Raw genomic sequence first — 12,942 nt, forward strand, 5'->3', positions numbered from 1 at the left:
ATACAGCTCGACCTTTTCTTTTGAGCCCACCTTTTATTGTTTGTTTGTTTGTCCCATGTATCTTGTAATGGAGATTTTAATAATGGGTGATTTTTGCAAAGACAAATATCTTTTAAATCCTTTGATACACTGAAGTTTATGTATATCGATATTAATTCTATGACTCCTTAAAACATTTTTCTAATCCATCAACTACTCTGCTTAGACCATTTTATTAAGCTATTTTAATGCAGCTTGAGAGTCAGTCATTCAAAATGTGACGGATACAATGTAAAAAGAAACTCAGAGCCAGAGAATTAGAAATGCCAAGCAGAACTCTTCTGATTACCAGAAGTCTGTGATTTCAAATGGGTCAAAGTCCAGCAGTCATATACTTGACAGTGACTTGTGCAAGGATCAGTTTCATAAGAAATTTACAAGGATAAATACAAAGATGACAACCATTCTTTTTTCCTTAAGGGTTATTTTAGTGTGATGAAAATAACTTCTTCCCAAATCGCATGGAAAATATATATTGTTCTCTCTTCTTCGAATAGGTTATGTGGGTATGCAATTTGTGTCGAAAGCAGCAAGAAATCTTAACCAAGTCTGGGGCGTGGTTCTTTGGAAGCGGCCCCCAGCAGCCAAGTCAGGACGGAACCCTCAGCGATACAGCTACAGGTGCTGGTTCTGAGGTCCCAAGAGAAAAGAAAGCCCGGCTCCAGGAGAGATCGCGGTCTCAGACCCCGCTGAGCACAGCCGCTGCCTCCTCCCAGGACCAGGCTCCCTCCAGTGCACAGCCAGACGGGAGCAAAGGGGCTGAGCTGTCCCAGCCAGCAGGGGGCCCGGAGCAGAAGCAGGCTTCATCCAGGTCTAGAAGCGAACCTCCCAGAGACAGGTAAGAGGCCCTTAACCTGTAAACAAAAGGCAAGGACATGAATTTCCAGAAAGCAAACCCATTTTCAAGAATTTAACTGCTAGGAGGAGGCTTATGTGGAAATATCATTTGCTGAGCCCCACAGGGAAGGCAACAGCAGGAAGGGATGTTCCCTAGGATGTATCATCCCTTAGGAGACCTTTGCTGGGAAGCTTTTCTTTCATACCACACACGGATGTAAACACGTCATCCAGCGCAGTTACCTACTTTGCTACTAACCTCCAGCCCTGAGGCGAGAACAGCTCTTTGATCATTTATTCACTGTTGGAATGAGTCCTGTAGCTGCAAGTGTACTCAGAAAAGATGGGGGCACCAACCTCCCACTGAAAGTGGTGTGGGTCCATCAGCAAAGCCTTCCTGGAGGACATTTCCTTTATGCTGAGTTTTGAAGGGTGACTAGGAATGAGCTGGGTGAAGGGTGGGATGGCTGCTCCTGGTAAAGGCACAGCACCCAGCCTGAAGGAACCAGGCCAAGGGACAAACTTAAAGAATGCCATTGGCTAGTGTGAGTGGCAGAGGTTGCTGGTGAGGGATGAGCACTGAGGTCTTTTAACCGAGTTAAATTTCATAGGCTTCATCCTAGAAATAATGAAAAGCCACTGAGGACTTTAAGTGTGGGTTAAGATGACCAGATAATTTATTTCAATCTGTTGACTGATTGATTGATTCATTCAAAGTAATATATTTATGACCAGATAGGATACCATACACTAGGGGACAGTGATAGCAAGGGGGACATGCCCCCCCTTTTTTTTCCTGAGGCTGGGAGTTTTGGGGGACCTGACTGTTAGCATACCTGCCTATGTGCCCCTTATTTATTCCACTGGGTGGGAAGGTAGGATCCAGGGAAAACTTCTGCTCTCCTTTTTTTTTTTTTTTTTTGTCTTTTTGCTATTTCTTTGGGCCGCTCCCGCGGCATATGGAGGTTCCCAGGCTAGGGGTCGAATTGGAGCTGCAGCCACCGGCCTACGCCAGAGCCACAGCAACGCGGGATCTGAGCCGTGACTGCAACCTACACCACAGCTCACGGCAACGCCGGACCGTTAACCCACTGAGCAAGGGCAGGGACCGAACCCGCAACCTCATGGTTCCTAGTCGGATTCGTTAACCACTGCGCCACGATGGGAACTCCCTGCTCTCCTTTTTAAACAAAACCCACACAATGAGATCAAAGACTTCAAAGCTGAACAGGTCTGGATTCCAGGCCTGGCTTTGCCACCAGGGGCAGTCACAAGCCACTCTGCAGGGATTAAATGAAACCTGTGTTCAGCAACTGGCAACAGAGGAGGCCCCAGGGGAGGTAGCTGGCAGCCATTATGTGTTCACATCAGCCAATACTGCCCAAAACCAGAGGGTATAAAGTTGATTCATGCACAGTCCCTTTTCTCACAGATCCTGGGGAAGAGACTACACCATGTCCTTGGCAAGGCAGAGCCCTGGGCAGTGAACAGTCCCATAAGGCTGGCAGGATCAGAGCGAGAAAACAAACACTAGTCCTTTGGGAGCCATAGGAAAGAGGAGTGCCTTCTGAATTAAACTCTCTAGGACACATGGGAGCTGTGGGGGAGGAAGAAAAGGGAGGAGAGGCCATGACAGGAAGGACACCAGAGCAAGCTTGGCGATGGCAGAACTCATAGCTCTGGTGATAAACTGTTGTGAGTTAAGGACAGACAAAGATTTTCAGTTTTTTACTATTGAGAATGATATTAGCTGTGGGTTTGTCGCATGTGGCCTTTATTATGTTGAGGTAGGTTCCCTCTATGCCTACTTTTTGGACAGTTTTTATCAGAAATAGGTGTTGAATTTTGTCAAAAGCTTTTTCTGCATCTATTGAGACGATCATATGGTTTTTACTCTTCAGTTTGTTAATGTGGTGTATCACACTGATTGATTTGTGGATGTTGAAGAAACCTTGCATCCCTGGGATAAATCCCACTTAATCATGGTATACGATCCTTTTAATATATAGCTGGATTCAGTTTGCTAGTATTTTGTTAAGGATTTATGCATCTATGTTCATTGGTGATTTTTGGCCTGTAATTTTCAATTTTTGTGGTATCTTTGTCTGATTTTGGTATCAGAGTGCTGGTGGCCTCATAGAATGAGATTGGGTGTATTCCTTCCCCTGCAATTTTTTGGAAGAGTTTCAGAAGAATAGGTGTTAACTTTTCTCTGAATATTTGATAGAATTCACCTGTGATGCCATCATCAGGTCCTGGACTTTTATTTTTTGGAAGCTTTTAAATCACAGTTTCAATTTCAGTACTTGTGATTGGTCTATTCATTTTTTCTGTTTCTTTCTGGTTCACTCTTGAAAGGTTGTACCTTTGGTAAGAATCTTCCATTTCTTCTAGGTTGTCTGTTTTGTTGGTGTATAGTTCCTCATAGCAGTCTCTTAGGATCCTTTATATTTCTATGACACCATGTGCAGCAACATGGATCCAACTAGAGATTCTCATACTAAGTGAAGTAAGTCAGAAAGAGAAAGACAAATACATATGATATTACTTATATCTGGAATCTAAAATATGGTCCAAATGAACCTATCTGCAAAACAGAAACAGACTCACAGACATAAAGCACAGGCTTTTGGTTGCCAAGAGGGAGGGGGAGGGAGGGAGTTGGACAGGGAGTTTTGGGGTGGTAGGTGCAAATTATTGCATTTAGAATGGATAAGCAATGAAGTCCTATTGTATAGCACAGGGAACTATATCCAGTCTCTTGGGATAGAACATGATGGAATAAAATATGAAAAGAAGAATGTATATATGTGTGTGTATGTGAGTGTATGTGTGTGTGTGTGTGAGAGAGAGTGGGAGAGAGACTAGGCCACTTTGCTGTACTACAGAAATTGGCACAACATTGTAAATCAACTATACTTTAATAAAAAATAGATAATTAAAAAACAGGAGAGACAAAGATACTGAAGGTTCAGTTGAGGCTTGGTCAGAAAATGAGGTAAGAGAAAGAATTTGGAGCTGTGAAGTTTCTAAAGAGAAAATACGAGTCCTATTTATGATATATGGTAAAAAAAAAAAAACTACAAAGAATTCAAAAATAAGAATGGGAAGAGGTCTTTTGATGAAATTTGAAAAAGACTGATAAGGGCAAATGCTCTTTCTGATTAAATAAACTACCTGCTGGTTATATAAATACTTAAGGTAACAACAAGGATATGAGGAGGTAGGAGAAGGAAATGAGAGAGCTGGGGAGCAGTAAGGGTTGGGCAACTTCAGAGACAGAAGCAAGACTGAGAGAATGGCAGCCTGTGTTAGACTATAGAAGAACCCTTGATCCTGGTTTGTACACTTATCAGGAGCTATGGAAATGGAACCATTAAAGGCAAAGATGAGCAAAGGCATATTCAGGGAAGTAAAGAATCAGAGAGACAGGAGAACTTTCATTGGCATAATGCTCTGTTCTTACTTAAAGCATGTTCATAGATGGTATCTCCTTTATTCCTCACACAAACTCTGCAAGGTAAGCATTATTTGTCAGCATTTCCCCAAAAAAGTACATGACTCAAGAGGAACTTCCAGCAAGTGCAACTAAAGGTCTGCAGTAGATTCATCACACTCAGGAAAACTATTTGATAGTGATGAACTGTAAGACATTTGCACTCTACAATGAAAATGCTACCTGTGCAGTTCCAACTACCAGGAAAATCCTTTCCACATCAAAGGACCAAGTGATCTAAATGCCTCAAGCAGAATCGGTCATGCTTCTAGTTTGCTTTTTTATGCCATTTGAAACCTTTTATCCTTTCTTTCCATCATCACCAGCCCCTCCTCAGCTGACCCAACTTAGCAACTACTATTTTAGTAACCCAAAATGGAAACTCCCCTACTTTTCCCCATCTTTTGTATTATTCTCAGTTTTTATTCATGATGTCTGCCTTTGGACTTCCAATCCATGTTCGCTCTGTAAAGCCCTCTCCATGGGTCTCAGAATTCCACAAAGAGCCTTGGGTGCCTCCATTTGAAATGCACAGTAGAGCAAATAGTGCCTGAACACTTAGTGGAGACACCCCCTTTTTGTAACCTCTGGTGTCCTTGCTGGAACTGTCCCAGATCAGATGGGTTCCAGTATACAGAAAAGGGCTAAAAGGGGCATTTTAAACAATACATCTTAAAGATTCAAGACTGCCAAATGCTTTTCCTCTACTTTTATCTCTATGCCCTCCACAGGATGGGGAGAAATGTAGAACACAAAACTATTTCTTTTGTTTTTTTGTATTCTTTTCCATTATAGTTTATTGCAGAATATTGACTATATAGTTCCCTGTGCTATACATTTTGGACTTTTGGACTGTGTTCTGAAATGAGGGTGAAGGCCAGGGAGGGAGGGAGGGAGAGAAAACGAATAATTTCAAAAATTTCAACATTTCTATTATTTTTGCCTGGGGAAAGTTAAAGCTAAGGTTCAGCCATTTTTCCCTAACACATTCACTAAAAAGTATTTGGGTGCATATGATCATTCAAACTGCCACTATGAGGAAGTGCTGTTAGAGCTGATTTCTGAAATGGACATACTTGTATTCACTTTTAATAGTTTCCATTATAATAAGAGATTGTTAATATATATTGTCCAAATATACATTTAGTTTTGAACTGATATGTTTATCTTATTTTTGCTCCTAGATTATTATTACCTATATTATTTTTTATCTAATACATTTTAAAGGTTTTGATTTGTAGCGGTTACTGATTTTTTTTTCCTTCTTTTTTTGTCTTTTTGCCATTTCTTGGGCCGCTTCCGCGGCATATGGAGGTTCCCAGGCTAGGGGTCAAATCAGAGCTGTAGCCACCGGCCTAGGCCAGAGCCCCAGCAATGTGGGATCCGAGCTGCGTCTGCGACCTACACCACAGCTCGTGGCAACACCGGATCTGTTAACCCACTGAGCAAGGCCAGGGGTTGAACCTGCAGCCTCATGGTTTCTAGTCCGATTCGTTAACCACTGCGCCACGATGGGAACTCTCGGTTACTGATTTTTAAATTGATCTAATTTATAGAAACTTTACAATCTAAGAGCCAGTTGTCAAGACTCTGATTATACTGTAATGTTGTAATAGTTTCTAATAATAATGTTTCTAATAATATTAGAAAGCTATTCAGATATACAGGTTTAATGCGGTCCTTTATCATCTCGCTTTTCGATGAGACAGACATCGAAGTATAACTAAATATTTCAAAGGATGCTTCTGGGGTTTGGTCTCCACTTTGAGCTTTACACGCTGCTCTTCTGGTCGTTCCTTTGTGTATCACAGGAAGAAGACCCCAGGGCTCTCAGAGCAGAATGGCAAAGGAGCCCCGAAGGGCGAGAGGAAACGTGTGCCCAGGTCCTCAGTACAGCCCGGGGAGGGGCCCTCGGAAGAACGGGAGCGGAAAGAAAGGCGGGAAAGCCGAAGGCTGGAGAAAGGCCGATCCCAGGACTACCCAGACGTGCCTGAGAAGCGAGAGGGCGGTCCGGCGGTGGAGGACGAGAAGCAGAGAAAGGAGGAGGAGTACCAGACACGGTACCGCAGCGACCCGAACCTGGCGCGGTACCCAGTGAAGCCACCGCCAGAGGAGCAGCAGATGCGCATGCACGCGCGGGTGTCCCGCGCCAGGCACGAGCGGCGCCACAGCGACGTGGCCCTGCCGCGCACTGAGGCGGCCGCAGGGCCCGAAGGCAGAGCCGGCCCGCGCGCGCCCGCCGCGGCTCGGGGCTCGCCGCCCGCCTCGCCGCGCGCCTACTCGGCCGAGAGGACCGCGGACGCGCGGGCGCCGAGTGCCCAGCAGCTCGCCAATCGCAGCCCGCCGGCGCCCCGGCCCGGCCCGGGCCCCGCCGACGTCCCGGAGTCGCGGGCCCCGGAGCCGCTCCGGAAGCAGAGCCGCCTGGACCCTGGCTCGGCCGTCCTCGTGCGCAAGGCCAAGCGCGAGAAGGTGGAGACCATGCTACGCAACGACTCGCTGAGCTCCGACCAGTCCGAGTCCGTGCGGCCGTCACCGCCCAAGCCGCACCGCGCCAAGAGGGGCGGCAAGAGGCGCCAGATGTCGGTGAGCAGCTCCGAGGAGGAGGGCGTGTCCACGCCGGAGTACACCAGCTGCGAGGACGTGGAGCTCGAGAGCGAGAGTGTCAGCGAGAAGGGTGAGCAGCAGCGCGCGAGGCTCGGGCGCGGGAGGTGCTCCCGGGTGCGCGGGTGGGGCTCTCAGGTGCGTGGGCGGGGCTCCAGGGACTTTTGTGCCTGGGTTGCCGCAGAAGTGCGACCGGTTAAGTGCAATGCGATAACGCGACTGTAGTTAACGCTGCTCTACTGGTCTATCAGAAACTTGCTGAGAGTAAATCCTAAAAGTTCTCATCACTAGATATTGTTAGTAGTAGTAGTAACTAGATGAGGACGCGAATGTTAACTAAATGGAGTGGTGACAGCCTACCAGGTATGTAAAGTCATAAAGCGGTGCACTTTAAACTTCCACAGTAGCTGTAGGGCAATTATGCCCCCGCCCCCAAGGTGGGGGGAAAATAATGGAACTTGGGATGCTACAGCCAGCCTTGCAGCGAATGGAAAGTTTTCGTTTGTTTTCTTTTCTTTTTGGATATGGGATTTAAAAACAATCACAGGCTCCAAATTAGTGTTAGAGGAGTTCTTCCTGGAAGTTCTCTTGTGGCTCAGCGGGCTAAGGATGCAGCTTTCCTGCAGCTGTAGGGCGGGAGGCAACTCTGGCGCAGGTTCCAAACCTGTCCCAGGAACTTGTACCTGAGGACTAGAGAGGAAGGGGTGCGAGGGTGAGGGGGTAGAGTTCTTCCTGACTTTGGTTCTTGTCATTCTGGAATAAATCTGTACACAGTCTTGTGTTATCATTTGGTGGTGATTCTCTTTGCCTGTTAAGGCGAAATGGACCTTTTCTGTACTTTAATGCTGTAATACTGGGGTCACAGAGGTGGCCTTTTTCAAGTTTCAAATGAATCTTTCTTAGAATTTGTGAAGAAATTACTTCACAAAGTGTATATCATGCAGTTGTTATAGATCATGTTTTGGTAGTAACTTTGGAATACAAACTTCATTTTTCCTATTATAGTCCAAAAGATTGTGGAATATGTTGTGATGGACTTTTTTTTTTTCTGTCTAAACCTGCACTGTACAATACCACAGTGTATGCAGATATTTAAATTAAGTAAAATTAAATAAAAAAATAACAGCTCTCCAGTCCCACTAGCCGCATTTCAAGTGCTCAAGAATGATCATCACAGAAAATGCCTTTAGATAACACTGGTCTAGAAAATACTTCAATTTAATATTAATATCATGTGTTTATTGCGAAGATTTTTCTAATTTTGCTGTTGCTCACTTAGATTTAAACTGGCCACAGCTCTGCATTCAGTGGTGGTGTTGATCATCCTTGTTATGGTGCTGGGGTCCTTGTGTGTTTCTTAATGAATTTGTATGTTGAGGTGACTCTTGACAGTTTTTTGGGGGCTTTCTAAATTATATAATTAATATTTTTAGTTTATTGATTTTATTAAAAACATGACTTCCTTGTCTTTTCTACCTGCACACTGCATGCACATGGGCCTATCCTCTCTCCCTTCCACCAGCTCTTTCTAATGCTTGCTTTCTTTTTGGCCGCATCCATGGCATGTGGAAGTTTCCTGGCCAGGGATGAAGTCCATGCCACACTTCTCGATCTTTTTTTATATATATTTTATATGCCCCAACAATCTTATCACATATTTAAGAACAATTAAGAAAGCTCATTCTGTTGCTACTGCAACTCAACCGAAAATAGCTGTCTTTGGGATATGTGTATGTCTGGGATGAGTTTGGCTTTTTCAGCTCACCTTCTCATCATTTATGTTTCTAAGTTGCGCCTTATCTGTAGATATTTTAAAGTCAGATAGTGAGTAGAATCTGTCTTTTGTGCCTTTATATTGTTTTGTGTACATGTATATTTTCCCCTTAAGTCATAAGGTAAGTGTTCAGTAAAAATGCAAATGGATATGCTTAATTGATATGCAGATAACTCCTGATGGAGATAGGTGTAGGCAGAGCTACATGTGTTTTCCTACTCCTTAAGGATCTACACCTGCTCCTGCTAAATGTGTGTAATAATCCTAATGGGCATGGCCCTAGAATTGTAACTCAAAATTGTTTACAATAACAACAGATTATGAATGAACTGGTGACTAGTAGCATGGTAAGTAGAGGAATGGAGCTGCTATGATGTGAAGAACTTACTGCCTCTGGACACTGTCTCCCTTTCTTGGGAGTTTTTGTCTTGTGAACTTGGGTGACCACTTGGGATTTACCACCTCTGAATTTGGGATTCAGTCTCTTCGTCTGGAAACATAGGAGCCTTTATTAATAAGGGCAGCCCTGTTTTCATTTATAATTAGTCTCAATGTCTTTGAATGTCACAGAGACACTTTCCTATTTCAGCCTTAATTAGAAGTTTTACCATCTGTAATATTTATTAATGACTTTATTGCTAAGCTCTACCATTTCCAACTAAGGGACCCCTTGGGAACCAGCCATGATAAGCTCCAGACCCTGTGACCCTGCACAAGTTTTGTTTTTTTTTAACCCCCGTAAGTCTCAGTTCTCTGGTTGGCACAGTGGAGATGAGTATCTTCTTTGGAAGTTTATTGGGTGGTTTGAATGAGCTCATGCACCTCCAGTAGGATGCTGAGTTAGCACCCTTCCTGTCTTGATTTTGCCCATGGCACCTATACTGTAGATATACCAGTACCAAGTACCAAGAAGAGTAAAATAACCTGTTTTATTGCTTAGAGGCTCCAGTGGGGTGAGAAGGGGAAGAAGAAGGACTAGGGGAGAGATGTCTTGCCAGGAGAGAATGGATGCCCTCTTGTGACTTTCAGTGTCAGGGAAGGTTATCCCCATGGAATGAAATTTAAAGAGCAGTGGGAGACAAAAAAAGCTGCAATTCAACTATGTCACATGCATATGCTCATTCAGTTTATCAGTTACACATATAAAGTAAATATTTAACATGTGCCTGGTTATCTTAGTCTGTTTAGACTGCTTTCACAGAATACCACAAACTTGGTGGCTTATAAACAAGAGAATTCTACAAACTTTTGGAGGTTAAACAATAAACTAGGTTATATACAAAACAATGAGTTACACCTTTTCACCTTCTCATCAGTAGTGGATTCTAGACTACAATTGACCAATGCCTTCTGAGATAGGAGCAAAACCATTCTGAAATTACAGCTCTGTATGCATCTAAACCATCAATCAACTCTAAATTCTCAAAAGACCTACTTTGCAGTCTCCTTCTGAGAAAATTATTTAAAGATGTATGTTCTCAAGAAAATGGAGAATAATAATCAAAAAAGTGGGACAAATGAGAAACAGGAAATAATGGACCTAACCCAGGAATCCAGTGCAAATCCCTGAATGACATTATGTGCAGGAAGCAATCTGTCAAAATTAAAACTGGAGATCATTTCCAGGAGGCTCCAAAAAGAGTATCTTTATTGAGAAGAATGCCATGGATTCCAAGATATCCGTGACTAATGAGCTAACATGAAAGCTGTCTCTTTTTTATCAGTGAAGAGGAATAGCAAAAATCGAAGGGGAAAAAAATCTGCTAAGGAAAATCATGGTCCAAACATGAAGCAAACAAGAATATGACATTATTCTATTACTTGGTACAGCCCATTTGACTGTTAACCTAGGTAATTTTTCTTCTGAGTGAACAGGAAGCTTGACAGTTCATTTGTACAAAAGGAAATTTAACCTCTGCCTATTATTGGTTTTTACTTGGTCCTGAAGTAGTTACATATGATAATATTGTGAGTACCATTTACTGGTTTTCAATTGTTAGAATAAACCTCCTTCCTCACTGAATGTGTGTGGTGTGTGTGTGTGTGTGTGTGTGTGTGTGTGTGTGTATGGGGGGGGAGAGAAAAAGAGGGGAGGTTGGTTTTTTAGACAATTACAGATAAATATTTTGTCCATGTTAAAACAGAGGTAAAACTGACAGATATGGGAGATGAATGGATTTGGAGAACAAAGTTGGAGACAAGCATATGAACATTCCCATCTAAAATATTCAAGAGTCAAAAGATCCTGTTCAGATTTTAGGCCAAGAAATAGAGGATTAAGAGTATTTAAAGAGAGAGAGAGAGAAATCATTATGGCTTTTGAAAACAAAACAATATCAATATAAAAGTGAGCTAAAGTCTCTTCTTTAATTGTTTTTTTTTTTTTTACTGTAGGTAATATCATAAAATGAGACCCCAATAAATAATATCATAAAATGAGACCCCAATAAATAATATCCCAAATAAAGCAGTCAATAGATAGAGGCAAATTATTGAAAAATTAAAGTGCTTTCTATTATAGCCACTAAGAAAATAAGCATTGTAAAATAAGATTGGGAAATGGAATTGATGATGTTGGCAGAAGGACCAGGAGGGAAAATGAATTATTGTAGCTATATTGCAAGCCCTTATTTATTTTGATTTTTATCACACACATGTGTTAATTTGATATCCATTAAAATAGGAACATGGAAAATTGCTGTTTAATATCCCTTTTATTAAGTTTCAAATAACTAGTTTAGGTGTCTCTGGGGCCTCATAATTGGCATTTTACCCTCCAGAACCTCAGAGCAGTAGTGGATCTATGTGGAACTGTATCAGCCTTGGCTTCCCTTTGACCTTTTATACATTCATCTTTCACTGCATTCCTGCTATTGCTGTGGGGAAGAGAAATTTAATTCTCCCTTTCAAGTACCAAAAGAGCCAGGATTTAGAGTGTTAGATGCTTCAGTTTAAATGCTTTAAAAGGAATCTGAGAACTCGTTTCTTCTTCCCATGGATATGAAATGGACATTAGCTGTTTTAATCATCTGTGCAGTTTAAATCTTAGAACTCAAGAGAACACAAATAACTGTGTGTGAGGGGGTGCTGAATGAATTCCTAATTTCTAAGAATATGCAATAAGAAAATTTTAGGAATTGTGAGGAGCTGGGTTTCTTAGAGTTATGATTTCTGCCTACTATGTGAATGACTGAAAAATCTCCTTGATTCTAAAACAGGAGCTATGACTAAAAAGCAGTTCTATAAAAAGAAAAGAAATTAAGTCTGTAAATCTAACATGATTATATCCAATAATATTTCTCATAAATTAATCCATAGCTAGAAATATTAGTCATTGGGTTACTTCTGAAAGAGATTTCTATTCTAGAATCAGGAGAAACTAAATTAAAATCTGGGCTACATTTTCAAAACCAATCATACAAATTTGACATGTATGCTTACAGTTTTAAAAGTAGAATTTTTGAATGGATGTATAATTAAAGGGCATTTTAAGGGGAAACATTTGTGCTTCAGTGTGTATTTAGGAAAAGATTTGCTCTAGAAGATTTCACTGTCACCTATTTTATCTCATAGGTTGTGCTTCAGTATCCTTTTAAAATGCAGAATCATGCTGCAGTGTTTTTGACCCATTTTATCCAGTGAATGAAAAGGTTGTCCTTACTTTTGGTTCAATTTCACAGAATGACAGACTCTTAGATCTGGGAGAGACTTCCAAAGCAAGCAAATATCTCTCCTTTCACACACTGTTGAACAGAGGAGGGGGTGTCATGGGTCTTACGGTTCTTGACTGCCTGCCCCTGGCACCATTTTCCATGTGCAGCCAGGAGAGCTTGGAGCACATGCTATCCCCACCCCCAGCCAGACCTCTGAGGACTAATTGCCAGTCCGCTGCTGTTCTGTCCTCAGGCTAGGCCCAGTCCTAACAGTCTGGCTTCTAGAGTCTTCCTGAGACTAGACTCCAGGTTTGTGCCTCGTTCGGGTTATTAGATTCATGTCCCTGGATCCTTGTGGCCGAGTCCAATTCTGTTGCCCACGTCTGACTCGAACCCACACTTTGCTTTGCCCTGACAAATCCCCTTCCAGGAGTTAGGAGCTGCATCCCTAGCTGCTGACTCCCTGGTGCCAACTGCCATGTCGGACATCCTCATGTTGCCTTCCGTATCATTCTTCTTCATGTGTTGGGGGCATGTGATTC

At 42.6% G+C, this 12,942-nt stretch overlaps 1 protein-coding gene across 1 annotated transcript in view; it reads left to right on the top strand.

Annotated features, from left to right (window-relative positions):
* The window catches only part of RIMS1 (regulating synaptic membrane exocytosis 1), a 461,151-nt gene that overhangs the window by 249,579 nt on the left and 198,630 nt on the right, over window positions 1-12,942 (top strand). Inside the window, 2 exon segments of the mRNA XM_047760358.1 lie at window positions 537-877; window positions 6,184-7,046. Of these exon segments, the coding sequence (XP_047616314.1) occupies window positions 537-877; window positions 6,184-7,046 (1,204 nt within the window).

Source organism: Phacochoerus africanus, chromosome 2 (genome assembly GCF_016906955.1).
Source record: "Phacochoerus africanus isolate WHEZ1 chromosome 2, ROS_Pafr_v1, whole genome shotgun sequence".
NCBI lineage: Eukaryota > Metazoa > Chordata > Mammalia > Artiodactyla > Suidae > Phacochoerus > Phacochoerus africanus.